Source organism: Callithrix jacchus, chromosome 14 (assembly GCF_049354715.1).
Source record: "Callithrix jacchus isolate 240 chromosome 14, calJac240_pri, whole genome shotgun sequence".
Taxonomy (NCBI): Eukaryota; Metazoa; Chordata; class Mammalia; order Primates; family Cebidae; genus Callithrix; species Callithrix jacchus.
The window spans coordinates 4,993,545-5,020,550 of record NC_133515.1 but is presented as its reverse complement, the minus strand read 5'-3'; the positions used below and the strand labels follow the sequence as shown (position 1 = coordinate 5,020,550).

The window sequence follows — 27,006 nt, the reverse complement described above, 5'->3', positions numbered from 1 at the left end:
TTTTTTCCTTTGTGTCTGTTGGATGTGTCTGTATAACATTTAAGTTAATCAGTGTAATTTGTAATAACTCATATAAAGTAAACATGATTCAAAAGGAAACTCAGGAAACTAGTAGTAGAAAGGAAATACTCCTAGATGTGGTAGCTCATGCCTCTAATCCCAGCACTTTGGGAGGCTGAGATGGGCAGATCACTTGAGGCCAGGAGTTTGAGACAGGCCTGCCCAACATGGTGAAACCCTGTCTCTACTAAAACTACAAAAAAAATTAGCCAGGTGAATTCAAGCAATTCTTGTGCCCCAGCCTCCATTGGCTGAGAAAGAAAATGCCTTAACCTGAGAAAGGCACCTGCACAGAGTCCTATCATCAATATCATACGGAACAGTGTCGTGTTAAGAATATTTTATTTTAGCTCAGGCAAAATACATGAGTTCACATAGTTATAACTTCCCAAGATTATACTAAGGGTACTAGAAAATGCAGTAAAACCAGAAGGAAAACAAAAACAAACAAGCAAACAGAATAAAAGTACTTAAAACTGGAAAGGAAGATACAAAACTATCATTGTTTCACAATGACGTTATTGTGTTCTCAGAAACCCAAGAATCTATGTTCACCTTTAGAATCCTAAATGTGTAGCAAGTTTTCTGCATTCAAAATCAGTACAGAGATCAATTGATCTTATGAACCAAGAACAAACTAGCAGAAAAAGAAATATTTAGAAGAGGTAACATTTCCCATAGCACAGACACATTAAGTGGCCACAATGACTGCAGATAGTTCAATGCCTTTGAGTGAAAATTCCAAAGCTATGTTCAAAGGTACATAAGTGGACCTAAATAAATGCAAAGTTATACCATATTCATGGTTAAAAACTCAGTACTATGAAGATGTTAATTATTCCTCGTTGTTTTAAAAAGCTCTATTGGCCAGGAACGGTGGCTCACACCTATAATCCTAGCACTTTGGGAGGCCAAGGTGGGTGGATCACCTGTCAGGAGTTCAAGACCACCCTGACCAACATGATGAAACCACATCTCTACTAAAAATACAAAAATTAGCTAGGAGTGGTGGTACACCTGTATTCCTGGCTACTCAGGAGCCTGAGGCAAGAGAATCATTTGAACCCATGAAGCAGAGGTTACAGTGAGCTGAGATTGTTGCCACTGCATCCCAACCTTGGCAATAGAGTGAAACTCTGTCTCAAAAAAATTAAAAAGCTATATTAATAGATACTTTAGAAATAATTTCATAAATGAAGAGATATATAATCATCATAGATTGAAAGGTTAACAAAGGAAGGCTGTTAAAATATTCAAATCCAGCCACATAATAATGGGACGGGTGTGGTGGCTCATGCCTGTAATCTCAGCACTTTGGGAGTCTGATGCAGGTGGATTATTTGAAATCAGGAGTTTGAGACCAGCCTGGCCAACATGGTGAAACTCCATCTCTACTGAAAATACAAAAGTCAGCTGGGTGTGGTGGTATGTGCCTATAGGCTGAGGCAGGAGAATAGCCTGAACCTGGAAGGTGGAGATTGCAGTGAGCCGAGATCACACCACGGGACTCCTGCCTGGGCAACAGAGGGAGACTCCATTTCCAAAAAAGAAAAAAGAAAAAGAAAAAGGAAAAGGAAAAGGAAAAAGAAACTACATGGGATTTTATTAAACCACTGATAAACCATTAATGAAAAGAAGATAACACCTAACGGATCTGAAGACTTTATATTGTACTGATGTTCGTTCTCCTTCAGTTGATCTATGAATTTGATACAAATGTACTTCTGAATTGTATTCAAATTTGGAGGAATTGATATGCTGATTTCAAAACTATGAAAGAGCTTATTCCAGGGCAATGATCTCTTGAACAAGAAGTAGGTGGACGTCATCCCAGGAAGTTGTCATGACTTGGCTTCAGCACTGATGACCACACATGTATGTCTCACCTCGGGTATGAAGGCTGATGGGAAGGATAATTGGGTTTGTATTTATTAGCAGAATTTAATGGCATAAATGGAGGATAATACGTCTTCCTTCCACGTGTCTTTTGAGCTTTTATGGATGTAATTGCATCATTCCTAAAGCATGATCTTTCTGTGTTGACTTTCCACTTGTGAGCACAACAGGAAACAGAGGTGAGGGGCCTATTGCAGCACAAGAAAGAAAGTCCCACTGTGAAAAGATTATCCATCCTTCATCTGGCATAACCTAAGACCAAACCAGCAAACCCAAAAGTCACCACATCAACTGGAGGCGAAAGGGCCTTGCAGGACATGGAGCCAAAACACTTGAAGGACAGATGCATGACTGTCTTTGGGGAGTGGGCCCATAAGTAGTTTGGAGCCAGGTGCTGACCTGTAGTGACCATGCTGGGTGCCAGAAGCAGAGTGCAGTGCATAGATGAAAGGACACCAATCACCATCCCTGCCCCTGTTAAATACTGTAGATCAGAGATGCCACTTGGAAATGAACACGTAAGAGTGAGTGCACAGATCCAGGCATAATTCATACTCAAGGGTTGGTACTGCCCCATATATGTGCCAGGGCCCTGAACTCAATCTGAGCCGATGCTCAGTGAACCCCCAAAGTCATCCCACTAGCATCTCTAGCAGCCAAAACCATGAAAAAATGTCTTGGCAACTAGGCAGAGGAACAAATCTCAGAGCTACTTGTTGGCCTGTTTCCTCAAGTGGAAAAATGAGAGATGTTAGTGGGTCTTTGAAATCCCTTCTGCTTCCAAAACACAGCCACGTAGCTGCCATTTGCTGATGCGTAACCTGCACCAGACTCCGAATGGGAGTAAACATGGTTCCTGTCCTTGGGTCAGTGCAATCTTATGGGGACTCACTCAAGAAACAGACAATGATGTCTGGGAGGGAGGCCTGGCATGAAGGAAACAGTGGAGGTCATGGGACAAACGAGCACCTGCCTCAGCCATAGGGCAGTGGGGAGGGCTTCCCAAAGGAGGTGACAATCAAGATGAGACCTGAAGTGATAAAGCCAAGAGAAGGAGGAAAGGGAACAGGTGAGGCTAGAGGGTGACCCCTCATCCTTCAGGGCCATGAGAGCCAATCTGGTTTAAACAGAGATGAGACAGAGTAAAACAGGCACCCACATAGTCAGCAAAGGGACTGGACCTGCCTCTGACCCACAAGCACGGGTCACCTGCAGTCAGTCTCAGGCACTAAGGTGGGATCCATGCACTGAATCCCCAGTGGTGCAGAAGAAGTCAGGCAGTACCACACCAGATTTTCCCCTGTGGCTCTGCTCTGGCACCCAGGTAGGATCAGGACGCAGATTCTCCTCTGTGGCCCTGGGTTCCACAGAAAGGTCAGGATCCAGATTCTCCTCTGTATCAGGAATAGACAAAAGGGCTTTCCCATGTTTAACATCCCCTTGTATATGAAGATCTGTGGGCTTAACACTTCTCAAATTCAGCTCTAGAAAAACACCATAATAATCTTGCAGCTTTTCCTTCTGTTTGATAACTAGAGCTGTGTGTGCCCATTTCCCTTTTCACCATGGTTCCTAGGAAGCTCAGCATGAAGCTTCCTTTAGCCTGGGTTTCTGCTATAATTACCTCATCTTTTGTACTATTTGGCTCTGGATTTTTTGTCATTATTCTATCAGGCCTGAGTCTATCTCTTATTGTCAGATATCCATCTGGTTTATTCTGGACTAAATGTAAAATTCTGGGTAAAAATACTAATGAAAAAACTCAACCCATTATCTCCCTGTGAAGCAGATGCCCAAGATGAGGTCTGTGAGGGTTGACAGGGCTCCCACCCCTCACCTTAACTGTTCTCATGTTTCATCCAGGACCAGACCGGGTTGAATGGCATCTCTTCCATCTCACACAGGAAGTTGTCTTGGTGAGATGGCTGTAGAGGATAAGGGGAAGAAGCATTTGCCCAGGTCTCCCATATGGATGGGCTCAGATGGGTCTGGCTCACTCTGCAAGGAAAGGGAGGTAGGATGGGGCAAAATGGACGAGGAGGGCAGCTGCCTTCATGGTCTGCTCCACAGCACCTTGCTTGGGCTATCCTCAGGGCTAGCATGACCTTCCTCTCACCTCCTCTACCTGGCCGTCTTCCAAAACTTGGGTGAAAGGACCCCACCTCCAGAACGCCCATCAGATGATCCAGGCAGTTAGTGACTTCCCCTGGTACAGACCTTGGACAAGTGCAGAAGCCCAGGCATGGCTTGAGAAGGCATCAGAAGACAGACTGAGTGGTCAACACGTGTGTTCCATGAGCTTCACCTTGGGTGGGTCCCTTCTCTTTGGTGAGCCTCAGTTTCCACATCAAAGGAGAGTAACCCCTTCTTCCCAGCCACTGTGCTGGGGTGTTGCATACAAAACAGCTGGCCCTGCCATTCCTTCCTAGGCATTCCCTGGCCCCTGGATTCCTCAGTCTGCAACCCACAGTGACTCCTGCAGAGAAAACTCCTCAAGAGCTACCTTAATGCTCCTGCGAGGCAGATGACCTCATTCCATCCCAGCCTCCTATGACTTGCTGGGTCTGGCACAAAAGACTGCACCCTGCCCAACTGAGTCCCAGAAACTCTGTGCCCTGACATCCTCTGTAGGAGAGCACCATGGGGGTGCAGGAAGCTGCAGGAACTGTTAACAATCAGGGAGGGGACAGAAATGGCATGGAAGGGGTAGGAAGAACTCTCCCCCACTCCCCAGCCTATGCCGAATTGATGGAGGGTCATTCTGGAAGTCAGAGGTGTCAAGCACAGGGTATCCCACAGGCTGTCCCTTACACCCCTCACCCTCCACCCCAAGCAGGGCAGGACCACCTTGGCCTTGAGGTCATGAGCCTTTGTCTTGATGTCTAACCCCCAAATTCTACAAGATCAGCAAGGGGCCCTTCCTGCCCTGCAGAATTTCTCAGACTGGGACACAGAGGTTTTGGCCTTAGCCCCATGGGTATCACCCTGCTCTATCATTTCTGGCCATGTGATGTGGACATCACCGTACTTCTCAGAACTCCCATTTCCTTGAGTGTGAGGCAGGGACAAGTCATCCCTGTCACACAGAACTGTGGGGCAGACAAACAGCTGGCACAGGCAGAGTTCCTGCACACAGTAGGTGCTTGTGCCTGGTGTGACTCCCCTGTTTGCTTCAGCCCCAAAATCCCACTAGACAGGGATGGTCCTCACTGAATGGACAAAAAATACCAGAAACAAGAGGCAGCAGTGAGCGCTTGCTGGTGTCAGGGTTGGAGCCTGGTGGCTGGGCTTGTTGTTGTGTAACCTTAAGCAAGTTGCTCCACCTCTCTGAGCCCTGCTGCCCTCATCTAACCAACAGGAAATGAAGGCCTAGCACACAGTGAGTACCACTTACATGGTAGACTGAAAAGAAGTGGGGGTCCTGCCTGGAAAGGCAAGGGCCAGCCTTCAATGACAGACCCCCCACCCAGGAGCCCCCAGGGGAGCACACCTGGCTGTCTTTGGGGCCAGGTGGGCAGGCTGTGGGGTCCTTGAGACTCAGGTCATCACCCAGTGGGATCATGAGGGCCTGATCCCAGGGACATGGTGGCCACACTGAGGCAGATGATGGTGAAGATGTTCAGGTAGCGGCTGGCACACATGGAGTGGATGAGCAGCCAGGTGGCAGACAAAAGGTGGCAGAGTAGGGCAGCCACTGTGCATCTGCATGGGGTGCAGGGGGAGTAGCACAGACCACAGAGGGTTGGGGCCAAGAGGAAGGGCACAGAGCACAAAGGACAGAGAGTTGGAAAAAGGAAGGAAGCAAGAGGAAAGATGTTGGTCCATCCCAGGCACTGGGATCGGTGTTAGATCTCCTCCACGCAGCAGCAGCACCAGGAGAAATCATGAGGAAGGGTGACAGTAAAGACAGCACACTGATTCTCCCCATCTGCCCCACACAAGCCTGTGGCTGGGGCTCTGGGCCTGCCTTTAGAGAGGGCAGGTCTCCCATGGCCCAGGACCCAGCACAGGGCAACCATCCTCTGCCTTTGTCCTCTGCCTGGACTGAACCCCCCAGAGCATCACTCAGGTTGGCAGTGGTGTCAGCCATTGGACTCTGGGTGGACACTGATGGGGCTGTCCCCTGTACCGGAAGATGCTGGGAGAAGCAACTGAGCCCTGGGAACAGGGGCTGTACCTTTTCTTCTCTTCCAGCTCCAAAGGCCTAGGAGGCTGGGGTCAGGCCAAGGCAGAGGGGCCAAAGCTTGGTGGCCCATGCCCTTCGCAGGTGCCCACTCACTCTGGTGCTTCTTCTCCAGGTACTGCAGTGCCTCGTCAACCTCCTGGTGCTCCTGGCACTTGTGGAATTCTCCACTGTGATACCCACACACATGAAGAAGGTGATGATAATCAGGAAGGGTTGAAGTACAGCAACATCCAGGGATTGCAGTTGGTCACAGGCTGCAGGGGAGCCAGAGGGGGCTGTGGTGGCTGACCAGGCCGTGCAGGGCCATGGGCAGGTGCAAAACATGGCTGAGCCTCCATGGAGTGAGGGCATGAGAAGCCTGCCTCCAGGAAGGTGCTGTAAGGTCTAAATGAGACAGTAGGTATGAAGTAAAAACCCTGGGCATGGCGCAATAAAGTGTTCAGCAGAGAGTGCCTCCTCTCCTTCCCTGCTCAGCTGCTGCCTCCTGGACCATCTTTTTCTCTCATTCACCTATCCATTCATTCACCTATGCATCCATCCATCCATCCATCCATCCATCCTCTTTCCACTCACCCACCCATCCATCCACCACCCATCCATCCATTTGTCCATCTGTCTTTCCACTCACTCACCCACCCATCCATCCGCCATCCCTTCACCTATCCATCCACTCACTAGTGAGCCAGTCACCCATCCATCTATCTACTCACTCATCTGTCTATCCACCCACCCATCCATCCACCCACCCACCCACCCATTTATCCTTCCACCCATACACTCACCCATCCCCCCTTCAATGTATCAATTCCACCATGTATCCATCTACCCACCCATCTATCCACCCATCCATCCATCAACTTATTTAACCATCTAGAAACAAGGCAGAAAACAAGGTGGCCAGCAGAGCGGAGAACATTGCCTTGGAATCCATGTATGTATGTGCATGTGTGCACTGGTGGGGTTGAGGGAACAGAGCAGACAAGGAAGTGGAGGACGATATGTCCAAGTGTTCTCACTTCTCCCACCCCACACCAGCACCCCCACTTCTAGCTCCAGAGTCTTACCTAGTGGGATCCACGAAGCCAAGGGCCAGAGGTCCATTACAGGCCTGGGAGTTGCACAAAGCCCTGCTTTCACCACTGAATGGGCCCTGTCCTGACCTAGAGAATCTCCCTGTTCCTTCTCCCAGTGAGGCACTCAGTCTGGACATGTCTAACCCTGATCAGCCACATGTCTTGCCTAAAGTCCCCGCCTAACTCCGGAGGATGCCCTGCTCCCTGAAAGGTCTCAGAAGCCAAGGTTCAGTCTCTCCCCTGACCTCCTCCCTCCAATCCCCTCCCCAAACCCATCTTCCCCCAGCAACCTGCAGAACTGACAAGCAGGGGCGCCACTCTTGGTGTGAGGCCCTCACTGGCCCTCGTTGCCCTCAGAGTAAACCTTTGCCCATTGCCACAGCACACACTGGGGCTTGTAGACCACACAGTCATGTCTGCCTCCTCCTCCCACCTGCTGCCTCTCATTTTCTACTCCTGGCCCCCAAATCCCAATTCCCTAAACACATCACTCTCTCTCTCTCTCTGTCCCTCTGCCAGCTGGCTCAGCCCCTCTTCTCTGCCTGCACTTGGTTCTCCACCCACCAGGCTCTGCACCCCTCCAGTGAGGAGCGGCTCAGATCCCTCTCCTCACAGAGCAGGGGGCATTTGCAGAAGCAAATGGAACAATGATTTATGCTACCCGAGGAGCAGTCCCAATGGTGAAGATGTGGGCCAGGATGTGAGAGGTGGACTGTGCTAACAGTGGGGAGACACTGGGATGTGGTGTCCCTGGCACCCTAAACCACTGTGCCCCAAGAACACCATGTCCCTCCTCCTATCCTGGCTTGGCCTGGTCCCAGCTATACTCACCTGCTTGTCCACAGCAACCATCTCCAGTACATTGTACATGATGTTCATTCAGCCATCCTTGGATGCCATGACAAAGAAGGACATCAGAGCCTGGGAGACATGGGAAGGGGGAATGCAGGGGTGAGGGGTGTGAGTGACTCCAGAGGCAGCCACCCCTCCTCACAAGCCACCCCCTCCATTCTTCTGTCTCGGGAAGGTGGAGGGACAAGAGGCTTTCCCTCTGTGGCAGGGTTGTGCCCTCATCCAACAAACATTTCCTAAGGACTTACTATGTGGTTGCCACATACTCTGTAGTTGTTGCAGAAGAAAGAGCACTGGACGCATGGTGCTGGATTTTGGTCTCAGCTTTGAAGTTAACCAGCTGCGTGATCTTGGACAAGAAAATTCATGAGCTCCTGCCCCCTCATCCACAGAATGGAGCTAACAAGTGCCTGTCTGGCAGGTGTGCTGGGAGGGCCAGCTGAGGCTCAACCAGAAGGTCCCTGGCACCCTTACTCTGGTGTGTGAGACACGCTTTCCCCAGAACCTGAAGACAGGAGCTCATGAGAAGAGTCAGGAGCCCTGGGTCAGAGCCCAGCCCCTGCCACTCGCTAGTTGTGTGATTTGGGGCAAGTTCCTCCATGTCTCTGGGCTCATTTCCTCATCTGTAAAATGGCAATAATTCCTCTTCCGAGTTTGAGCAATTTTGAGAAAGAGGTGGTCCCCAGAAGACAGCCATGCAAGGCTCCCAAAGATATGGCAGACTATCAACCTTGTGTCCCCTCAGTGAAGTCACATCTGGTGCAGCAGTACCCAGCACAGAGCCTTGCACAGAGGAGATGCTCAAGAAAAGTTTTCTGAACTGAACTTGAGTGCAGCCTCCTGTGTCATCCTTGTGCCAGTAGTTAGTGGGTTCATAGCAGGTCCCATTTCACTAGAAACTGCCCATGCTCTACTCAGGAAGCCCTCTCCCCCAAGCAGAGGTGGTCATGCTTTCCTCTGTGCCCCTGTCACTGTGGGCCAGGACTTGGAGCTCTGGAATGAGTCTCTGGGCCTGCACTTGCCCCTCCTTTCCACCATCCAGAGTACAGACCCTTCCTCTTCTAGTTCCAGGTGAGAATGGTGCCAAGGGTGTCCAGAAAAAGTTCAGACCCAGGAGAAGGCAAGGTAGGGGACACAGTGGTACCTGAGGCTCCTACCATCATCAAGGACCTGCCATCACTGTCCCTGTTGAAGGATGAGGACACTGAAGCAGAGGGTCTGACACTTGTCTGAGGGCACACAGCCGGTAAGCCTCACTGAGTCAGAGGCTTCAGGCCAGGCTGGAACCCTCCAGGTGGCTGCCAGTGCTGAGAACATGGGATTCCAAGAGAGCCCTATGGCAGGCACACCCAGAAATGCTCCAAAGGGATGAGGCTGGTGCTGGGATGGGGACCATGTGTGAAGGAGCATGGGCACAAAAGACCCCTGGTAGGGCCCCTTCAGCTTCCTAAGACATCTTTTCCCATAGTGGGCAGGGACTGTGACTGGCCTGGTTCCTGACACCCTTTCCCTGGGCACTCATTGCTCCTCCAAGGCCCCATGGCTCCCTTCCTAGGGGGCACTGGGGGGTGAGCACTCCAGTGGGAACCAGCTGGAGGTGGCCCACCAGCAGGTGGGAGACACAGGCCTGGATCCTGCTCCTCCTCTTCCCTGTGTGCCCTGGGGCAAGGCATGACTGTGTCTGGACAGACCTGGCCTCCTGAGTGGGCCCTCAAGAAATGGGAGGGCCCAGCTCTGAAAAAAGAAGCAGCTGGCCAAGAGCTCTTACCTGTGGTAGTGCCCAGATGGCTCATGCCTGGCAGGCCCCCAGGAGAGAAGACCAAGGGCAAGGCAGAAACCAGGCAGGGGCTGCCTGTAAAGGAAGTGGAGAGCAGTGGGTGGGTAACAGGAGAGGGAACCTCACCCGGGCCCAGGGCTTCATACCTTTACATCTCTACCATGGCCTGCTTGGCAGGCTATAACATTCCCTAAACTGAGGCTCGGGGAGGACAGGCCTACGGGAAGCGGCAGAGCTGGATTCACATTCATGACTGGTTGACTAAAATTCTTGTCAGGGTGTCCTGGGTGGTGGATGGGGGCCAAGAACCAGTGTTCACAAAGCACCTACTAAGTGCAGGCACTTGCTGGGAACTCTGCACACAGACTCTCTAAGCCTCACTCCACCTGAGTGGTGAGTGCTCCCCTTACCCATTTTGCAGAAGAAGAAACTGAGGTTTGCAGAGGAGAAAGTTAGTGTCAGTCAGTCCTGGCAGTGCAAAACTGAAGCTGGGTCTGTGACTCCCAGAGCCACTGGCATAAAAAAAGAGGGGAGGGTCTGATCAGGGGTAGGTGGGCGGTGCTCACCTGAGCCAGGTTGAGGAACTTGTATTTGTGATATGATGGACCCAGTGGCAGTTGGCGGTCATGTGGTCAGAGCGGTCAGTGATGTTGTGAGTGTCCATGCCCAGACAGTGGTGGAATTGCCCTTGAAGATCTGGGGAAAGAGGGACAAGGATGGTGCTCTTATGGGTGGGTGTTGCAAGCCAGAGAGGAACCCACCTCTCGATGACATCTCCTCAGCCTGCCTTGTGCATTCGGTGTTGGGGGTTGGACTGTGGAGTCTCTCCCCTGGCTGTGTGAGGCTTCCTCTGCCCCAATCCCAGAACCCAGTCTCTGCCCAGCCTGGGCACCCCTCATCTGCACTATCAGGATGCCAAAGATGATGAAGAAGGCACAGCAGATGAGCACAATGTTGCCAGTGGGTTTGAGGGAGGAGATGAGTGTCTCCACCATAAGCTTCAGGCTCGGTGTCCTGCCGGTGACACTGCAGGTAGGGAGATGCCAGGTTCATGAGCCCTCAGCTAGGCTGGCAGGCAGCCCCCATTCACCCTGGAGTCACCAGGACTGAGCACCCTAGTGCTCACCAGGGCTGAACATCCTAGGGCATGAGGAAAGTCAGAGGGAATGCAGAGAAAGTGACCAGGCAACCTAGATATAGGCAGAGCAGGAGGTGAGCTGTACCCAGGCCTCATATCTGCAGCAGGAGAAGGTGCCTGCCCTCACCCCTCACTGTACCCAGCCCCTCAGGGTCCACACTACACCCTGGTCTAGGGACTGATGTCCAGAGATGGCAGTGAGCCATCCAGGGACACAAAGAGTGGGGTAGCAATACTGGGATCTACCTTCAACCCTGCTCTTCCAGTATACACCAACCCCAGGGTCTTCCAACCCCTCCCCCAAGGACAGAGCTCAGGGTGCTTGGCAGGCACTCTGGGTGGGTGGGGAGGAGTGGGGTGAGGGCCCCATTTGATCTGGTGGCCTCTCTGTACAGTGCAGCATCACTCTCCCCCATCGGCCATGGGTGTAGGGCAAGCAGGAGCCACAAGACTTCTCCCTGCCACGGACATGATGTCAGTGATGGGCAAGAAGACAAGGAAGCCCTTCAGCATGTTCCAGCTGATGTGCAGGTAAGCCAGCTCCTGGAGTACAGGCCTAGCCAGACCACCATGGGCGGGGGTGAGGCTTGGCTGTAGCTGGAGGGGTGGGGCAGTGTTGGGGGCAGCTGGGCTCCACTTGAGGGGGCTAGATGAGGCCAGGTGGGCATCCAGGGGAAAGGGGAGGGGTCAGGCAGGTAGTGGCCTGGAGGGCCCAGTGTGCCAGCCCAGTTAGGTTTCACGGCACCTCTGGCAAACCCAATTCAAAACTACCGGCCCTGGGAAGCCCCCTAGACGGAATGCTTCCCCTGCCCCACATTCCAGCAGGTGCTTCCCTCACATTCAGTGTTCTGTGCACTTGCTTGTCTGGTGGCGTTGTGACTCCTGTGAGTGAGGATATGGGTGACCTATTTTGGGTCATGGGAGCCCAGCCTAGGGGCTGGCACCCAGCAGGGTGGGCTGTGGAGCAATGAGTGGAATGAGACCAATGGCAGGGGGTGGCAGACGATACAGGTGAAGCCAGGAGCTATCCTTAGTGTCATCTTGCCCACGAAGATGGCCATAAAGATGTAGCTGGATACGTTGAGGAAGATACATTCCTGAAAGCCTCTGGAGATGCCATGGGCCCAGAGGCCCCCACAGCTGCCCTGGTTGCCACCTCGCAGTTCACGGAGGCTTTTCCCTCTCCAGAGGCAAATTCCCTGTCCTACCTCCCCCATGGCATTTGGTGAGGTCTCCCTGCCCTGCTCAGCCCTGGCACTCTGTCCTTGAGCCCAGCCCTGCCCTGCCCAAGGGCTGGAGCCACTCACTGTGCTGCCAGCCTTGATCTGAGGTCACTCCAGGGCGATGGTGATGCCCTTGAGAAACATGAAGAGATGAAGGTCAAGACAACATAGTCAAAGAGCTCGTGGGTAACGATAGGGAGGGCTGGGGCCCAGCACCCCTGGCTGAGCCCGGTGCTGCTCAGAGCCAGCAATTTGCCAGCCCAGCAAGCAATGTCTGCAGAGATGAACACCGCAGGCACTGACACTCCATGATGGTGATCAGCTGGTGCCGGCCACACGCACCACACACATCCCCATCATGGATTCAGGGAGCCACTGCCATCCAAAAGGCACCTCCTCCTCCCTCACAACAGCTGTTTTTCCATTCACCATACCTGTTAATCTTTTTCTAATGGACCATCCATGACACCTGCAAGCACTTCTCTCAGACAGAGACACACAGATGAATACAGGGGGAGCCCAAGGAGGGAGGGAATGTAAAGACGATGGGGTAGAGATGGACAGAGATGGACAGACAGATACAGACAACGGAGTGAGGGGCAAAGGCGGAGTGTAGAGACACAGGGAGAGAAAAGCAGGTACACAGACTTGAAGAAGGACCAGGACAATGGTGCAATGACACCAAGGGAGTTAGAGGTATGGCCAGAAAGACACGAAAAGAGCAGTCAGACAGACAGACAGACAGATGGCAGAAAGTTTGCTGAAAGTCATGAAGACACACCTAGTGAAGGTGGAGGTGCTGAAGGCTGAAAACACCAGATTCAGTCAGAGGCAGGAGGTGGGGTGGCAGTGGGAGCCTTCAAGTCCCTGCCTGATGCAGGCTTGGGTGGCACCAGGCTGCCTAGCCTCTGCCATTTCTGCAGGGGTAGATAAAGGGGTGCAGGGGTCAGTTGGCCCCCAGGAATTCCCCCAGCCGAGCACCATCCCCATCATAATAATGGCAGCTAGCGTTGGTTAAGCCTCTTCCATGGGCTAGGTACACTGAGCATATTCCATGCATTACCTCCTTGCAACCTCAAGCCCTATGTTATCCCCATTTTACAGACAGGGAGCCTGAGACTCAGAGGCAGTTGACTGGCCAGGGTCATGTCCAGGCTGCAGGAAAGTCAGATCTCAATCTCAGGTCTCCTCCCTTTGGCCACAGCCCCACTTCCATGGCCCAGGGGCCTTCACCTGCTCCACTTTTCTGATGAGACCCCAGCTCAGCACAGACATACCACTTGCTTGCAAGTCTTCCATGGCTTTCCATTGCCCTAAGGACAAAACTGGCCCCAAGGTCCTTGTGATAAACAGCCCTCCTGGCCTCTTGCACTTTCTGCCCTGCCCCTTGTCCATATTCTTCTTGAGGGCTTAGGGTCTTTTGAGGGGGGACACAATCATGGCTCACTGCAGCCTCAACTCCTGAGCTCAAGCAAACCTCCTGCCTCAGCCTCTCAAGTAGCTGGGACTACAGACATGCACCACCAAATTTGGTTAATATATATTTTTTATTTTTGTAGAGACAGTGTCCCACTATGTTGTCCAGGCTGGTCTTGAACTTCTGGGCTCAAGCAATCCTCCTGCCTCAGCCTCCTGAGTAACTGGGATTACACGTGTGAGCTACTATATTTGAATAATTAATTTTTTTTTGGTAGAAATGGGGCCTTGCTAAGTGGCCCAGGCTGGTCTGAAACTCCCAGGCTGAAGTTATCCTTTTGCCATGGCCTCCCACAGTGCTGGAATTACAGATCTGAGCCACTGAGCCCAGCCAGAGCCAGGACCGAAACCCAAACATAGTATGATTGATTTGCCTCTCTAGGCAGTGGCCTTGCAAGAGTACAAGAGGAGTGAGGTAATAATACCTGCCTTGAGGATGGCTGGACTGACTAGCGCCATGCTGGCTCAGGGCCTGGTGTGGTGCACAGTAAATGGTGGCCCGCTTCTATGAGGGAAAAGCACCTGCTTGGTAGATGAGGAAGGTGGTCCCTGTGACTGGGCAGGAGACGCACAGTGGGAATAGCCTTTCCCATCCCTCAGCCTGGTTGGGGAGCCACGTGGAGCCTGCTGTACCCAGAAGAGGCTCTACCAGATTCGAGGTTAGAGAGCTTGCTCTGGTTGATGTGGCAGAAGGAGGGAAAAAGGACAGGCCTGAGAAGGAGATCCTGAGGCTTGAGCAGAGAGCGTGACGTGGACTGAGGCTGGACCTGCCCCCTCTGTGGTGTCACCGTGGTTAGGGTGGGTGAAAAGGCAGGGACCAATTGTACCCTGGCACAGAAAACAGCCCTGATGTGTAGCGACTGACAATTTCTATGGTGTAAATATTCCCTCCATGACTACCAACTGTTTCATCACTGGCTGATAAAACTCCTGAGTTTGGAAATTAGCTCTCACAAGCTGGCTCCAGCAAGCCACTGGCAAGGCCAGGGCTCGAGTATAGCAGAGTTGTGCAAGCCTCCTCAGTGCTGCCCTGCCTGGAGACTGCAGCCAGCCCCTCAGGACTCATTCCCTGTGGGCCTTTTGTAGGAATGCTGCCTGCTACTCTCCCGCTCTACCCCTGCAGGCCTGGGTCAGGCACTGGCCAGAAGCTGGACTTTAGGCAATGGGGTTCCTGGGGCCCTGTCTTACCAGCTTTCCCCTGTAGACAGCCCTCCTGCCAGCCCTCCTCAGGGACCTTTTAAATGGCTGGCAAACCAGCAGCTCTGAACAGAGCATTGCAGCAGCCCCAGGAACCCCATTTAGGTAAATTGATTGGAGCCTGTGCTTGGTGAGCTAAGGAAGAGGGAGGTGTGAGTGTGGCCCCATGAGGTGCAGCATATGGGGCCTCTGCAGAAGAAGGGATGCAGGGAAGCAAAGAGAATGTCAAAACTCCAAGCCCTCCCTGGGTGTTGGTCCTGCCACAGAGAAAAGTGGGTCCAAACCTGGCCCCTGAGTGGCAGTAGGATCTTGGGTCAGTGGCTTCCACCTCTTGGGCCTCAGGATGGACAGCTATTGGGTGGGGATGCTTGCAGGGCTGAGGAGTGGGTCCAGGGAGCCACCCCACCCAGGGGCTGGTGGACAACAGAAGCCAGAAAATGATGTTTTTCCAAATGGGGACAGGACTGGACCTATCATCCAGGCTGTCAGCCCTGGGTGGGGCCTATGGACTGGGCATCTGCGCTGACTCCACAGACCCTCCCCTCTGTGTTGCCACAGAGGCCCTGCTGTCCTCTCATGCACATCCTCCCTGAACTTCTACCACCTTCAGGAAGCTGTCCCCTTTCCTAATCACTATCCCCCCTGGAGTCTGCCAGCCCCATGTTGGCCCAGGGCCTGGGGCACACTGTTCAGCTCAGTGCCTCCTCCTCCTATACCTCATGCTCCCAAACTGCAGGAGGGAGATGCGGAGGGGACACACAAGACAACTGCAGGGCCTCCTTGCCCTCAACGCCATGGGGCTATAGGGGATGGAGTCATTGGGATGGGACAGGACACCCTTGCTTGGTGAAGGGATGGTGTGGCAGAGACAAATGGGCCTTGAGTGCCAGTGGGAAGGTCTGGATTTTGTCCTGTTAGCCAGTTTTCCCAACACCATTTGTTAAACAGGGAATCCTTTCTCCATTGCTTGTTTTTGTCAGGTTTGTTAAACATCAGATGATTGCAAATGTGTGGTGTTGCTTCTGAGGCCTCTGTTCTATTCCATTGGCCTATGTCTCTGTTTTGGTACCTGTACCATGCTGCTTTGATTACTGTGGCCTTGTACCATAGTTTGAAGTCAGGCAACATGATGGCTCCAGCTTTGCTTCTTTTGTTTAGGATTATTTTGGCTATGCAGGCTCTCTTTTGGTTCCATATGAAGTTTGAAGTGTTTTTTTCCAGTTCTGAGAAGAAGGCTATAGCATTGAATCTATAAATTACTTTGGACAATATGGCTATTTTCATGATGTTGATTCTTCCCAACCATAAGCATGGGGTGTTTTTCCATCTGTTTGTTCTCTCTTATTTCATTGAGCAGTGGTTTGTAATTCTCCTTGAAGAGATCCTTTACATCCTTTGTTAGTTGTATTCCTAGGTATTTTATTCTCTTTGTGCAATTGTGAATGGGAGTTCACTTTTGATTTGGCTCTCTGTTTGTCTGTTATTGGTGTATGGAAATGCTTGTGATTTCTGCACATTGATTTTGTATCCTGAGACTTTGCTGAAGTTGCTTATCAGTTTCAGGAGATTTTGGGCTGAGATGATGGGGTCTTCTAAATATACAGTCATGTTATCTGCAAATGGAGACAATTTGGCTTCCTCTCTTCTTAATTGAGTACCCTTTATTTCTTTTTCTTGCCTAGTTGCTCTGGCTAGAACTTCCAATACTATATTGAATAGGAGTGGTGACAGGTCATCCTTGCCTTATGCCAGATTTCAAAGGAAATGCTTCCAGTTTTTGCCCAGTCAGTATGATATTGGCTGTGGGTTTGTCATAGTTTTATCATTTTGTGGTATGTTCCACTGATACCTAGTTTATTGAGGGTTTTTAGCATAAAGTACTCTTTAATTTTGTTGAAGACCTCTGTGTCAATTGAGATAATCATGTGGTTTTTGTCTTTGGTTCTGTTTATGCGGTGGATTACATTTATAGGCTTGCGTATGTTGAACCAGTCTTGCGTCCCCGGGATGAAGCCTACTTAATCACGATAAATAAGCTTTTGGACTTGCTATTGCATTCCGTTTGCCAGTATTTTCTTGAAGATTTTTGCATCTATGTTCATCATGGATATTGGCTTGATGTTTTCTTTTTTAGTTGTATCTCTTCCCGGTTTTGGTATTAGGATGACGTTGGTCTCATAAAATGATTTGGGAAGGCTTTCCTGTTTTTGTATTGTGTGGAATAGTTTCTGAAGGAATGGTACCAGCTCCTCTTTATAAGTCTGGTAGAATTCAGCTGTAAAACCATCTGGATCTTGGCTTTTTTTTTAGTTGATAGGCTATTAATTGCTGCCTCAACTTCAGACCTTGTCATTGGTCTATTCAGGATTTAAACTTCTACCTGATTTAGTCGTGGGAGAGTGCAAGTGTCCAGGAATTTATTCATTTCTTCCAGATTTACTGGTTTGTGTGCATAGAGTTGTTTGTAGTAATCTCTGATGGTAGTTTGTATTTCTGTGGAATCGGTGGTGATGTCCCCTTTATCGTTTTTTATTGAATCTATTTGATTCTTCTCTCTTTTCTTTTTTTATTAGTCTGGCTAGTGGTCTATTTTGTTGATCTTTTCAAAAAATCGAGCTCCTGTATTTGTTGATCTTTTGAACTTTTTTGTGTCTCTATATCCTACAGTTCTGCTCTGATCTAAGTTATTTCTTGTCTTCTGCTAGCTTTTGAGTTTTTTTTGATCTTGCTTCTCTAACTCTTTCAATTTTGATGATAGGATGTCAATTTTAGACCTTCCTTCCTCCTCACATGGGCATTTATTGCTATAAATTTCCCTCTAGACACTGCTTTGAATGTGTCCCAGAGATTCTGTATGTTGTGTCTTCATTTTCGAGGAACATCTTTATTTCTGCCTTCATTTCATTGTTTATGCAGTCGAAATTCCGGAGCTGGTTGTTCATTTTCCATGAGGTTGTGCTCTTTTGAAATTGTTTCTTAATCCTGAGTTCTAATTTGATTGCACTGTGGTTTGAGAGAATGTTTGTTATGATTTCTCTTTTTTTCCATTTGTTGAGGAGTGATCTACTTCCAATTATATGGTCGATTTTAGAGTAAGTGAGATGTGGTGCTGAGAAGAATGTATATTCTGTGGATTTGGGGTGGACAGTTCTGTAAATGTCTATTAGGTTTGCTTGGTCCAGATCTGCATTCAAGTCATGGATTTCCTTGTTGATTTTCTGTCTCATTGGTCTGTCCAATATTGAGAGTGAAGGGTTAAAGTCTCCCATTATTATTGTTCAGGAGTCTAAGTCTCTTTGTAGGTCATTAAGGACTTATTTTATGTATCGGGGTGCTCCTGTATTGGGTGAGTATATATTTAGGATCGTTAGCTCTTCTTGTAGTATTGATCCTTTTACCATTATAAAAGTCCCTTTTTTGTCTCTTTTGATCTTGGTTGGTTTAAAGTCCATTTTATCAGAGACTAAGATTGCCACCCCTGCTTATTTTTGCTCTCCATTTGCTTGGTAAATCTACTTCCATCCCTTTATTTTGAGTCTATGTGTGTCTTTGCACATGAGATGGGTCTCCTGAATACAGCACACCGATTGGTCTTGACTTTTTATCCAATTTTCCAGTCTGTGTCTTTTGATTGGGGCATTTAGTCCATTTACATTTATGTTAATATTGTTATATATGAATTTGATCCTTCCATTTTATTACTGGTTGGTTGTTTTGCCCTTTGGTTGGCATAATTTATTCATTACATCGTTGGTGTTTACCATTTGGTTCTTTTTTGCAGTGGCTGGTACTGGTTTTTCCTTTCTGTGTTTAGTGCTTCCCTCAGAAACTCTTGTAGGGCAGGTCTGGTGGTGACAAAATTTCTCAGCAATTGCTTGTCCATAAAGGATTTTATTTCTCCATCACTTATGAAGCTTAGTTTGGCTGGATGTGAAATTCTGGATTGAAAGTTCTTTTCTTTAAGGATGTTAAATATTGGCCCCCCCTCTCTTCTGGCTTATAGGTTTTCTGCTAAGAGATCCACTGTGAGTCTGATGTACTTCCCTTTGTGTGTGATCTGACCTTTCTCTGTGGCTGCCCTTAGTTTTTTCCCCTTCATTTCAACCCTGGCAAACCTGATGATTATGTGCCTTGGGGTTGTTCTTCTTGAGAAGTATCATTGTGGTGTTCTCTTTATTTTCTGTATTTGAGTGTTGACCTGCCTTTCAAGTTTGGGGAAGTTCTCCTGGATAATATCCTGAAGACTGTTTTCCAGCTTGGAATCATTCTCCCCATCATCTTCTGGTATACCGATCAAGCATAGATTAGGTCTTTCCAAGTAATCTCATATTTCTTGAAGGCTTTGTTCATTTCTTTTCACTCTTTTCTTGCCTTCTCATTTTGTTTCACTGAGTTGATCTTCAATCTCTGATATTCTTTCTTCTGCTTGATCTATTTGGCTATTGAAACTTGTGTATCTGTCATGAAGTTCTTGCGCTGTGTTTTTCAGCTCCGTCAAGTCATTTATGTTCTTCTCTAAGCTGGTTATTCTAGTTAGCATTTCATCTAACCTTTTTTCAAGGTTTTTAGTTTCTTCACATTGGTTTAGAACATGTTCCTTTAACTCAGAGAAGTTTGTTACCATCTACCCTCTGAAGCCTGCTTCTGTCAATTCGTCAAATTCATTCTCTGTCCAGCTTTGTTCCCTTGCTTGTGAGGAGTTGTGATCTTGTGGTGGGGGAGATGCATCTGGTTTTTGATGGTTTTATTACTTTTGTGCTTGTTTTTTCCCATCTCTTTGGATCTATATTGTTTTGATCTCAGGTCACTGCTTGGGGAGGCAGCATTTCCTTTGTCTGCCAGCAGAAGGACTGCGGGGCTGCCACAAGTTCAGTGGAGTTGCTGTGTCTTTTATTTACTCAGAAAAGTCAGGCTGGCTTCTGCAATGGTGGCTGCCCTCCCTCCACTGAGCTGGATCATTCCTGGTTGCTCTCTAGGTGCAAAACTCTGGCATGAGAGTTTTTTTCAGTCTGCTGGGATTTGTCGAGGTGTGGGTGGGGACCCGTCCTGCTATATGGGCTGTTTCCCTGTTTTCAGTTCCCCTTCCCTCTGGGGAAAGGGTAGATCCTTCCAGTCAGCTTTCTGGCTTTCAAGTCAGCCAGTGCTTTCACCTAGATCTATGCTGACAGCCCCAGTGCTGGCTGAAGTTTTTGTTCTACCATGTTCAGGCAGCTCACTGAGGCTTTTCAGCCCAGTGATGGTCTGTTCTGTGGGTTGTAGAGGGCTTAGGTGGAGCACTGTATCTGAACCAATGTCCCAGAGGGGGAGATTCCCCAGTTTTCCTGTCAGTTGCATGCACCTCCTAGGTGGGGTAGTGCCCCACCTTGCCTCAACTTGCCCTATTTTGTTTATACCCACTGTCCACCCAGACCCACAAAATTAACCTGGTACCTTATTTGGAATTGTGGCGACTACTCGGTTTTTCTGTCTCTCTCACTGGGAGGTGCTTTCTGGAGCTGCCTCTTATTCAGCCATCTTGGGATTCTCTCAGGAATATGATTTTTAAAAAAATGAGTTTTGTCTAATTTAGACATTTTAAGAATTATTTTTATTTGAAAGAAAATTAAGTTTTAGCAAGTTATAGGAGGTTTACAAAAATTAAAGAATTCTGGGTGTGAGCATGTTGACTAAAATTAAAAGGGTATTATTTAGTTCTTTCATAAATTAAGTATTAAAACACAAGCACGCTGAAACAGAGCCAGAATCTGGGCCGATATGTCAAAATAATAGAGTTTTAGGGAACACTGATCTCTGTTCTTTAACAAGAAAAAAAGAGATATAAATAGTTATGAAAACATTACCTCATAGTCAGATTAATTAAAATTAGATAGATTCATAAAATTGTATTAAAAAGTAGCTTTAGCATTAAAGATGCACTAATACAAAAATAAATTTGATTTTCACCTTAAAAAGATTTTATCTAATATTGAGAGACAATAAATAAATCAGGGTAAAAGTTTTTCCCTTAAAAAAATTTTCGAGTTACAATTTTGACTAAATGAATGACTTATGGTGACCTGGGATTCTCTTTTGGGATATCCAGTGATTTAAACCTCTCATATTTGACAAACATTCCAATATCAAATTCTAAAGTTAGAAAAAATATAGATTTTCTAAAATTCAAAGGAGACATATTCAGTTTACTTGATGTATTGAAATCATACAGAAAGCATTGTCAAATATGAAATGATGTTTAACTTTGGGTTACATTCATGTAAATATGCTATAACATAGATTCTTATAACTGTGACTCAATATGTTATCAGTAATAATGATAACTCTTATGCTAAATTGTTGTGTGTCATAGAGATGATGGATTTCTTTTTTAAATACATATTTAACTATGGCTGTCCTGAGAATTTGTCACCCACAGACAATTGTTGTCTTGTTTTAATCCTTTTGAAAAGGTAGTTTATAACTATATACAGAACTCTGAGGGTACTCTTGAATGCATGTCTCTGATAACTTTAAGACTTTTGGGCTTATAATTCTAGCAATTTTGGAGTGCCAAGGCAGGCAGATAACTTGAGGCCAGGAGTTTGCGACCAGCCTGGACAACATGGTGAAATCCTGTCTCTACTAGAAATATGAAAATTAGCCAGGCCTGATGATGTGTGCCTGTAATCCTAGCTACTAAGAAAACTGAGGCAGGAGAATTGCTTGAACTCAGGAGGCAGAAGTTGTAGTGAGCCAAGATCATGCCATTGTACTTTAGTCTAGAGAGGAAAAAAACCCCACCAAACTTCGAAGACTGTCATGGAAAGGTAATATGTTAAATATTGCCTAATCCTTCTGTTTTTAAGAGTTGAGACAAATTTTTCTTTTTTGCGCTATTTATAACTTTTAGCAATCTGAGTAAAGTATACTCCAGTAAACAAAATTAGAAACATGTTGCTTTCTCTCTACCTAATTTCTTCAGGATTTAGAAACTATTTGTGAGTATTCTCAACTTATGGCAGTATAGTTATTTGTGTAATTGCAATAAGAATCTGTTTTCTTTTGTAATAGAATAGAGTTGGAGACCCTGGTTATTTTACAAAGGCTTTGACTGTAATGGCATGTTTACAGATATAAACAGAATACTTTGGAGTCAAAATTGACTTATGAAGACAATAAAAAGCCCCTTGGAAAAACTGGCCTCATACCTTGTCTACACAGTTCCCTATTCTCCTGTAACCATGTTGGTATCTAAGATGCAAAACAAAGTCCCCATTACTTTTTCCTCTGCTTTTTTTAAGCAGAAGGAGTTCTGCCACCTTGCCACCATAGCTGGTTATGTGCTGAGCCTCACCTGAAGCCACCAAGTCTTAGAGGCTCACCTTGATGTGTACCTCGGTATCACTGGTGGTTATTGAGGGCCCGAGGGCTCTTCAGTTAGTAGACAATGAATGCTGCCAGAACTGAGATATTTTTCTTCAAGGCAGTGGGTTCCCTATGGCCCAGGGTGTATCTAGAAATGTTTTGAAGCTGGGGCCTGAAATGAGGACCTCATGACTCTGACCAGTGCCCTATCATGCTGCGGCTCAACTAGTATTCTAGATGCAAGACACTGTATTCCCCACTCTTTCCTCTTTTCAAGCACAAGAAAGGGGTCTCTTTAGGAGCTGTGAGCTATGCAGCCTGAGATTAGGGGAGGGGTAATGCCAGCACTCCCTTAACCATCCCAGATGGTGTCTCAGTAGCTGGCATAACCCCCAAGTCCACTGTCTCTGGGGCCTAGTTAAGCACTAGGACTCATCCAAGAGTTACAGTTCTTATGGCCTAGACTGCCTTGCACATTTACTTGGAGACACAGAGTGCTGTGGCCCATGGTGGCCTGGTTTGCAGGCACTCAAATTCAGACCACTTAGATAGTGGATTCCCATCTGGCTAGGAGTGGTTGAAATGCTCCCTCCGAGCTGGGTGCAGTGGCTCACGCCTGCAATCCCAGCACTTTGGGAGGCCGAGGCGGGTGGATCACGAGGTCAAGAGATCGAGACCATCCTGGTCAACATGGTGAAACCCTGTCTCTACTAAAAATATAAAAAATTAGCTGGGCACGGTGGCGCAGGCCTGTAATCCCAGCCACTCAGGAGGCTGAGGCAGGAGAATTGCCTGAACCCAGGAGGTGGAGGTTGCGGTGAGCTGAGATCACGCCATTGCACTTCAGCCTGTGTAACAAGAGTGAAACTCCGTCAAAGAAAAAAAGAAAAAAAAAAGAAATGCTCCCTCCATGTGGGGAGCTGGGGCTGGGGGAGAGGACAGGTGTTGGTGATTCAGCACTGTTTTTTTTTTTTTTTTTTTTAAATCTCTTTAATGATATGAAGTTAAAGCCAGGCACTATGAGTGCTCACTTGATTTTTAGTTCTTATGAAGGTGTTTTTCCTGTGTATGTGGTTGTTAGCTTGGTATCCTTGTAACAGGGGAAGATCAGTGAAGCTTTCTATTCTGCTACCTTGCTCTGCCTTCTTCACTTCTCTTGTTTGTCTTTAGATGTAGAAATAATTGTAGGAAATTACGTCTACATTGATAAATAATTTGTATCAGTATGTGACTAGGTAATATCAAAGTTGTTTTCTGTTAACCAGTAGGTTTCTAGTGAATCCTTCTCATGAAATGGCCATATGACACTTACTCAGTTTTGAATTTTCAGTAATTATTAACAACCTTTGAGTGAAAACCAAAAGTCATTTATTTTTCATACAAGACTAGGCATGCCTTCTTCAATACTCAAATAATGAGCTGCTTTGTTAGGACTTAAACCCCCCAAATTAAAATTACCTCTTTTTTTTTGAGTCAGAGTCTTGCTCTGTCACCCAGACTGGAGTGCAGTGGCACGATTGGCTCACTGCAACCTCTGCCTCCAGGGTTCAAGTGATTCTCCTGCTTCAGCCTCCCTAGTAGTTGGGATTACAGATTCATGCCACCATGCCTGTCTAATCTGTGTATTTTTAGTAGAGCTGGGTTTTCACCATCTTGGCCAGGCTGATCTTGAACTTCTGGCTTCAAGTTAAAAAAAATTTTTTTAAGACGGGGTCTTGCTATGTTGCCAGGGCTGGGCTCAAGCAATCCTCTTGCCTCAGCCTCCTGTGTAGTTGGGACTACAGGTGTGAGCCACTGCCACTATGCCCAGCTCTCCTTTTTCTTGTTGTTTGTTTTTGTTTGTTTGTTTTAGAGGCAGGGCCTTGCTCTGTCACCCAGGCTAAAATGCAGTGGCACAACTGATCATAGTTCAGGGCAGCCTTGATCTCCTGGACTCAGTGATCCTACTGTCTCTGCCTCCTGAATGCCTAGGAGTACAGTCACTCCCCCGCACACCCAGGTAATTATCTTTTATTTTTCTGTAGAGATGTGGTATTACTATGTTGCCCAAACTGCAGTAATAAATCAGAAATGTGAGTGCTGGTAATTGATTTTTATTTATTTATTTATTTTGAGATGAGACAGAGTTTTGCTGCTGTTGCACAGGCTGAAGTGCAGTGGCATGATCTCAGCTCACTGTAACCTACACCTCCCAGGTGTAGGTTATGTCTCAGCCTCAGCCTGTTATGACTCAACCTCCCTAGTAGCTGAGATTACAGGCACCCCTACCACACCCAGCTAATTTTGGTATATTTCTTAAAATTTTTTATTGCATTTTAGGTTTTGGAGTACATGAGCAGAATATGCAAGACAGTTGCGTAGGTACACCCATGGCAATGTGTTTTGCTTCCTTTCTCCCCTTCATCCACATTTGGCATTTCTCCCCAGGCTATCCCTCCCCACCTCCCCCTCCCACTGGCCCTCCCCTTTTCCTCCAATACACCCCAGTGTTTAGTACTCCCCTCCCTGTGTCCATGTGTTCTCATTTTTCGTCACCCGCCTATGAGTGAGAATATGTGGTGTTTCATTTTCTGTTCTTGTGTCAGTTTGCTGAGAATGATGTTCTCCAGATTCATCCATGTCCCTACAAACGACACAAACTCATCATTTCTGATTGCTGCATAATATTCCATGGTGTATATGTGCTACATTTTTCCAATCCAGTCTATTTTCAAAGGGCATTTGGGTTGATTCCAGGTCCTTGCTATTGTAAACAGTGCTGCAATGAACATTCATGTACATGTATCCTTATAGTAGAACGATTTATATTCCTTTGGATATATACCCAGTAATGGGATTGCTGGGTCAAATGGAATTTCTATTTCTAAGGCCTTGAGGACTTGCCACACTGTCTTCCACAATGGTTGGACTAATTTACACTCCCACCAACAGTGTAAAAGTGTTCCTTTTTCTCCACATCCTCTCCAGCATCTGTTGTCTCCAGATTTTTTAATGATCGCCATTCTAACTGGCATGAGATGGTATCCCAATGTGGTTTTGATTTGCATCTCTCTGATGACCAGTGACGATGAGCATTTTTTCATATGATTGTTGGCCTCATATATGTCTTCTTTCATAAAGTGTCTGTTCATATCTTTGCCCACTTTTGAATGGGCTCGTTTGTTTCTTTCCTGTAAATCTGTTTGAGTTCTTTGTAAATTCTGGATATCAGCCCTTTGTCAGATGGGTAAACTGCAAAAATTTTTTCCCATTCTGTTGGTTGCCAGTCCACTCTAGTGACTGTTTCTTTTGCCATGCAGAAGCTGTGGAGTTTGATTAGGTCCCATTTGTCTATTTTGGCTTTTGTTGCCAATGCTTTTGGTGTTTTGTTCATAAAGTCTGTGCCTACTCCTATGTCCTGGATAGTTTTGCCTAGATTTTCTTCTAGGGTTTTTATGGTGCCAGGTCTTATGTTTAAGTCTTTAATCCATCTGGAGTTAATTTTAGTGTAAGGTGTCAGGAAGGGGTCCAGTTTCTGCTTTCTGCACATGGCTAGCCAGTTTTCCCAACACCATTTGTTAAACAGGGAATCCTTTCCCCATTGCTTGTTTTTGTCAGGTTTATCAAAGATTGTATAGTTGTAGATATGTTGTGTTGCCTCCGGTGCCTCTGTTTTGTTCCATTGGTCTATATCTCTGTTTTGGTACCAGTACCATGCTGTTTTGATTACTGTAGCCTTGTAGTATAGTTTGAAATCCGGTAGTGTGATGCCCCCCGCTGTGTTCTTTTTGCTTAGAATTGACTTGGCTATGCGGGCTCTCTTTTGGTTCCATATGAAGTTCATGGTGGTTTTTTCCAGTTCTGTGAAGAAAGTCAATGGTAGCTTGATGGGGATAGCGTTGATTCTGTAAATTACTTTGGGCAGTATAGCCATTTTCACGATATTAATTCTTCCTAACCATGAACATGGAATATTTCTCCATCTGTTTGTGTCCTCTGATTTCGTTGAGCAGTGGTTTGTAGTTCTCCTTGAAGAGGTCCCTTACGTTCCTTGTGAGTTGTATTCCAAGGTATTTTATTCTTTTTGTAGCAATTGCGAATGGCAGTTCGTTCTTGATTTGGCTTCCTTTAAGTCTGTTATTGGTGTAGACGAATGCTTGTGATTTTTGCACATTGATTTTATATCCTGAGACTTTCCTGAAGTTGTTTATCAGTTTCAGGAGTTTTTGGGCTGAGGCGATGGGGTATTCTAGGTATACTATCATGTCGTCGGCAAATAGAGACAATTTGGCTTCCACCTTTCCTATTTGAATACCCTTTATTTCTTTTTCTTGCCTGATTGCTGTGGCTAGAACTTCCAGTACTATATTGAATAGGAGTGGTGAAAGAGGGCATCCTTGTATAGTGCCAGATTTCAAAGGGAATGCTTCCAGTTTTTGCCCATTCAGTATGATATTGGCTGTTGGTTTGTCATAAATAGCTTTTATTACTTTGAGATACGTTCCATCGATACCGAGTTTATTGAGGGTTTTTAGCATAAAGGGCTGTTGAATTTTGTCAAATGCCTTCTCTGCGTCAATTGAGATAATCATGTGGTTTTTGTTTTTGGTTCTGTTTATGTGGTGAATTACGTTGATAGACTTGCGTATGTTGAACCAGCCTTGCATCCCCGGGATGAATCCTACTTGATCATGATGAATAAGTTTTTTGATTTGCTGTAGCAATCGGCTTGCCAATATTTTATTGCAGATTTTTGCATCTATGTTCATCATGGATATCGGCCTGAAGTTTTCTTTTCTTGTTGGGTC

General features: G+C 47.2%; 1 protein-coding gene across 1 annotated transcript in view; it reads right to left on the bottom strand.

Annotated features, from left to right (window-relative positions):
• Window positions 1-21: 21 nt before the first annotated feature.
• Window positions 22-27,006, bottom strand: part of LOC118147193 (uncharacterized) — a 39,759-nt gene continuing 12,774 nt past the window's right edge. The window contains exons 2-7 of the mRNA XM_054244474.2: window positions 10,411-10,540; window positions 9,836-9,919; window positions 8,334-8,416; window positions 8,047-8,136; window positions 3,794-6,396; window positions 22-2,144 (exon numbers count right to left, since the gene is read on the bottom strand). Coding sequence (XP_054100449.1) covers window positions 6,161-6,396; window positions 8,047-8,136; window positions 8,334-8,416; window positions 9,836-9,919; window positions 10,411-10,540 — 623 coding nt within the window. The 3' untranslated portion in view covers window positions 22-2,144; window positions 3,794-6,160. The remainder of the gene's footprint in view (window positions 2,145-3,793; window positions 6,397-8,046; window positions 8,137-8,333; window positions 8,417-9,835; window positions 9,920-10,410; window positions 10,541-27,006) is intronic.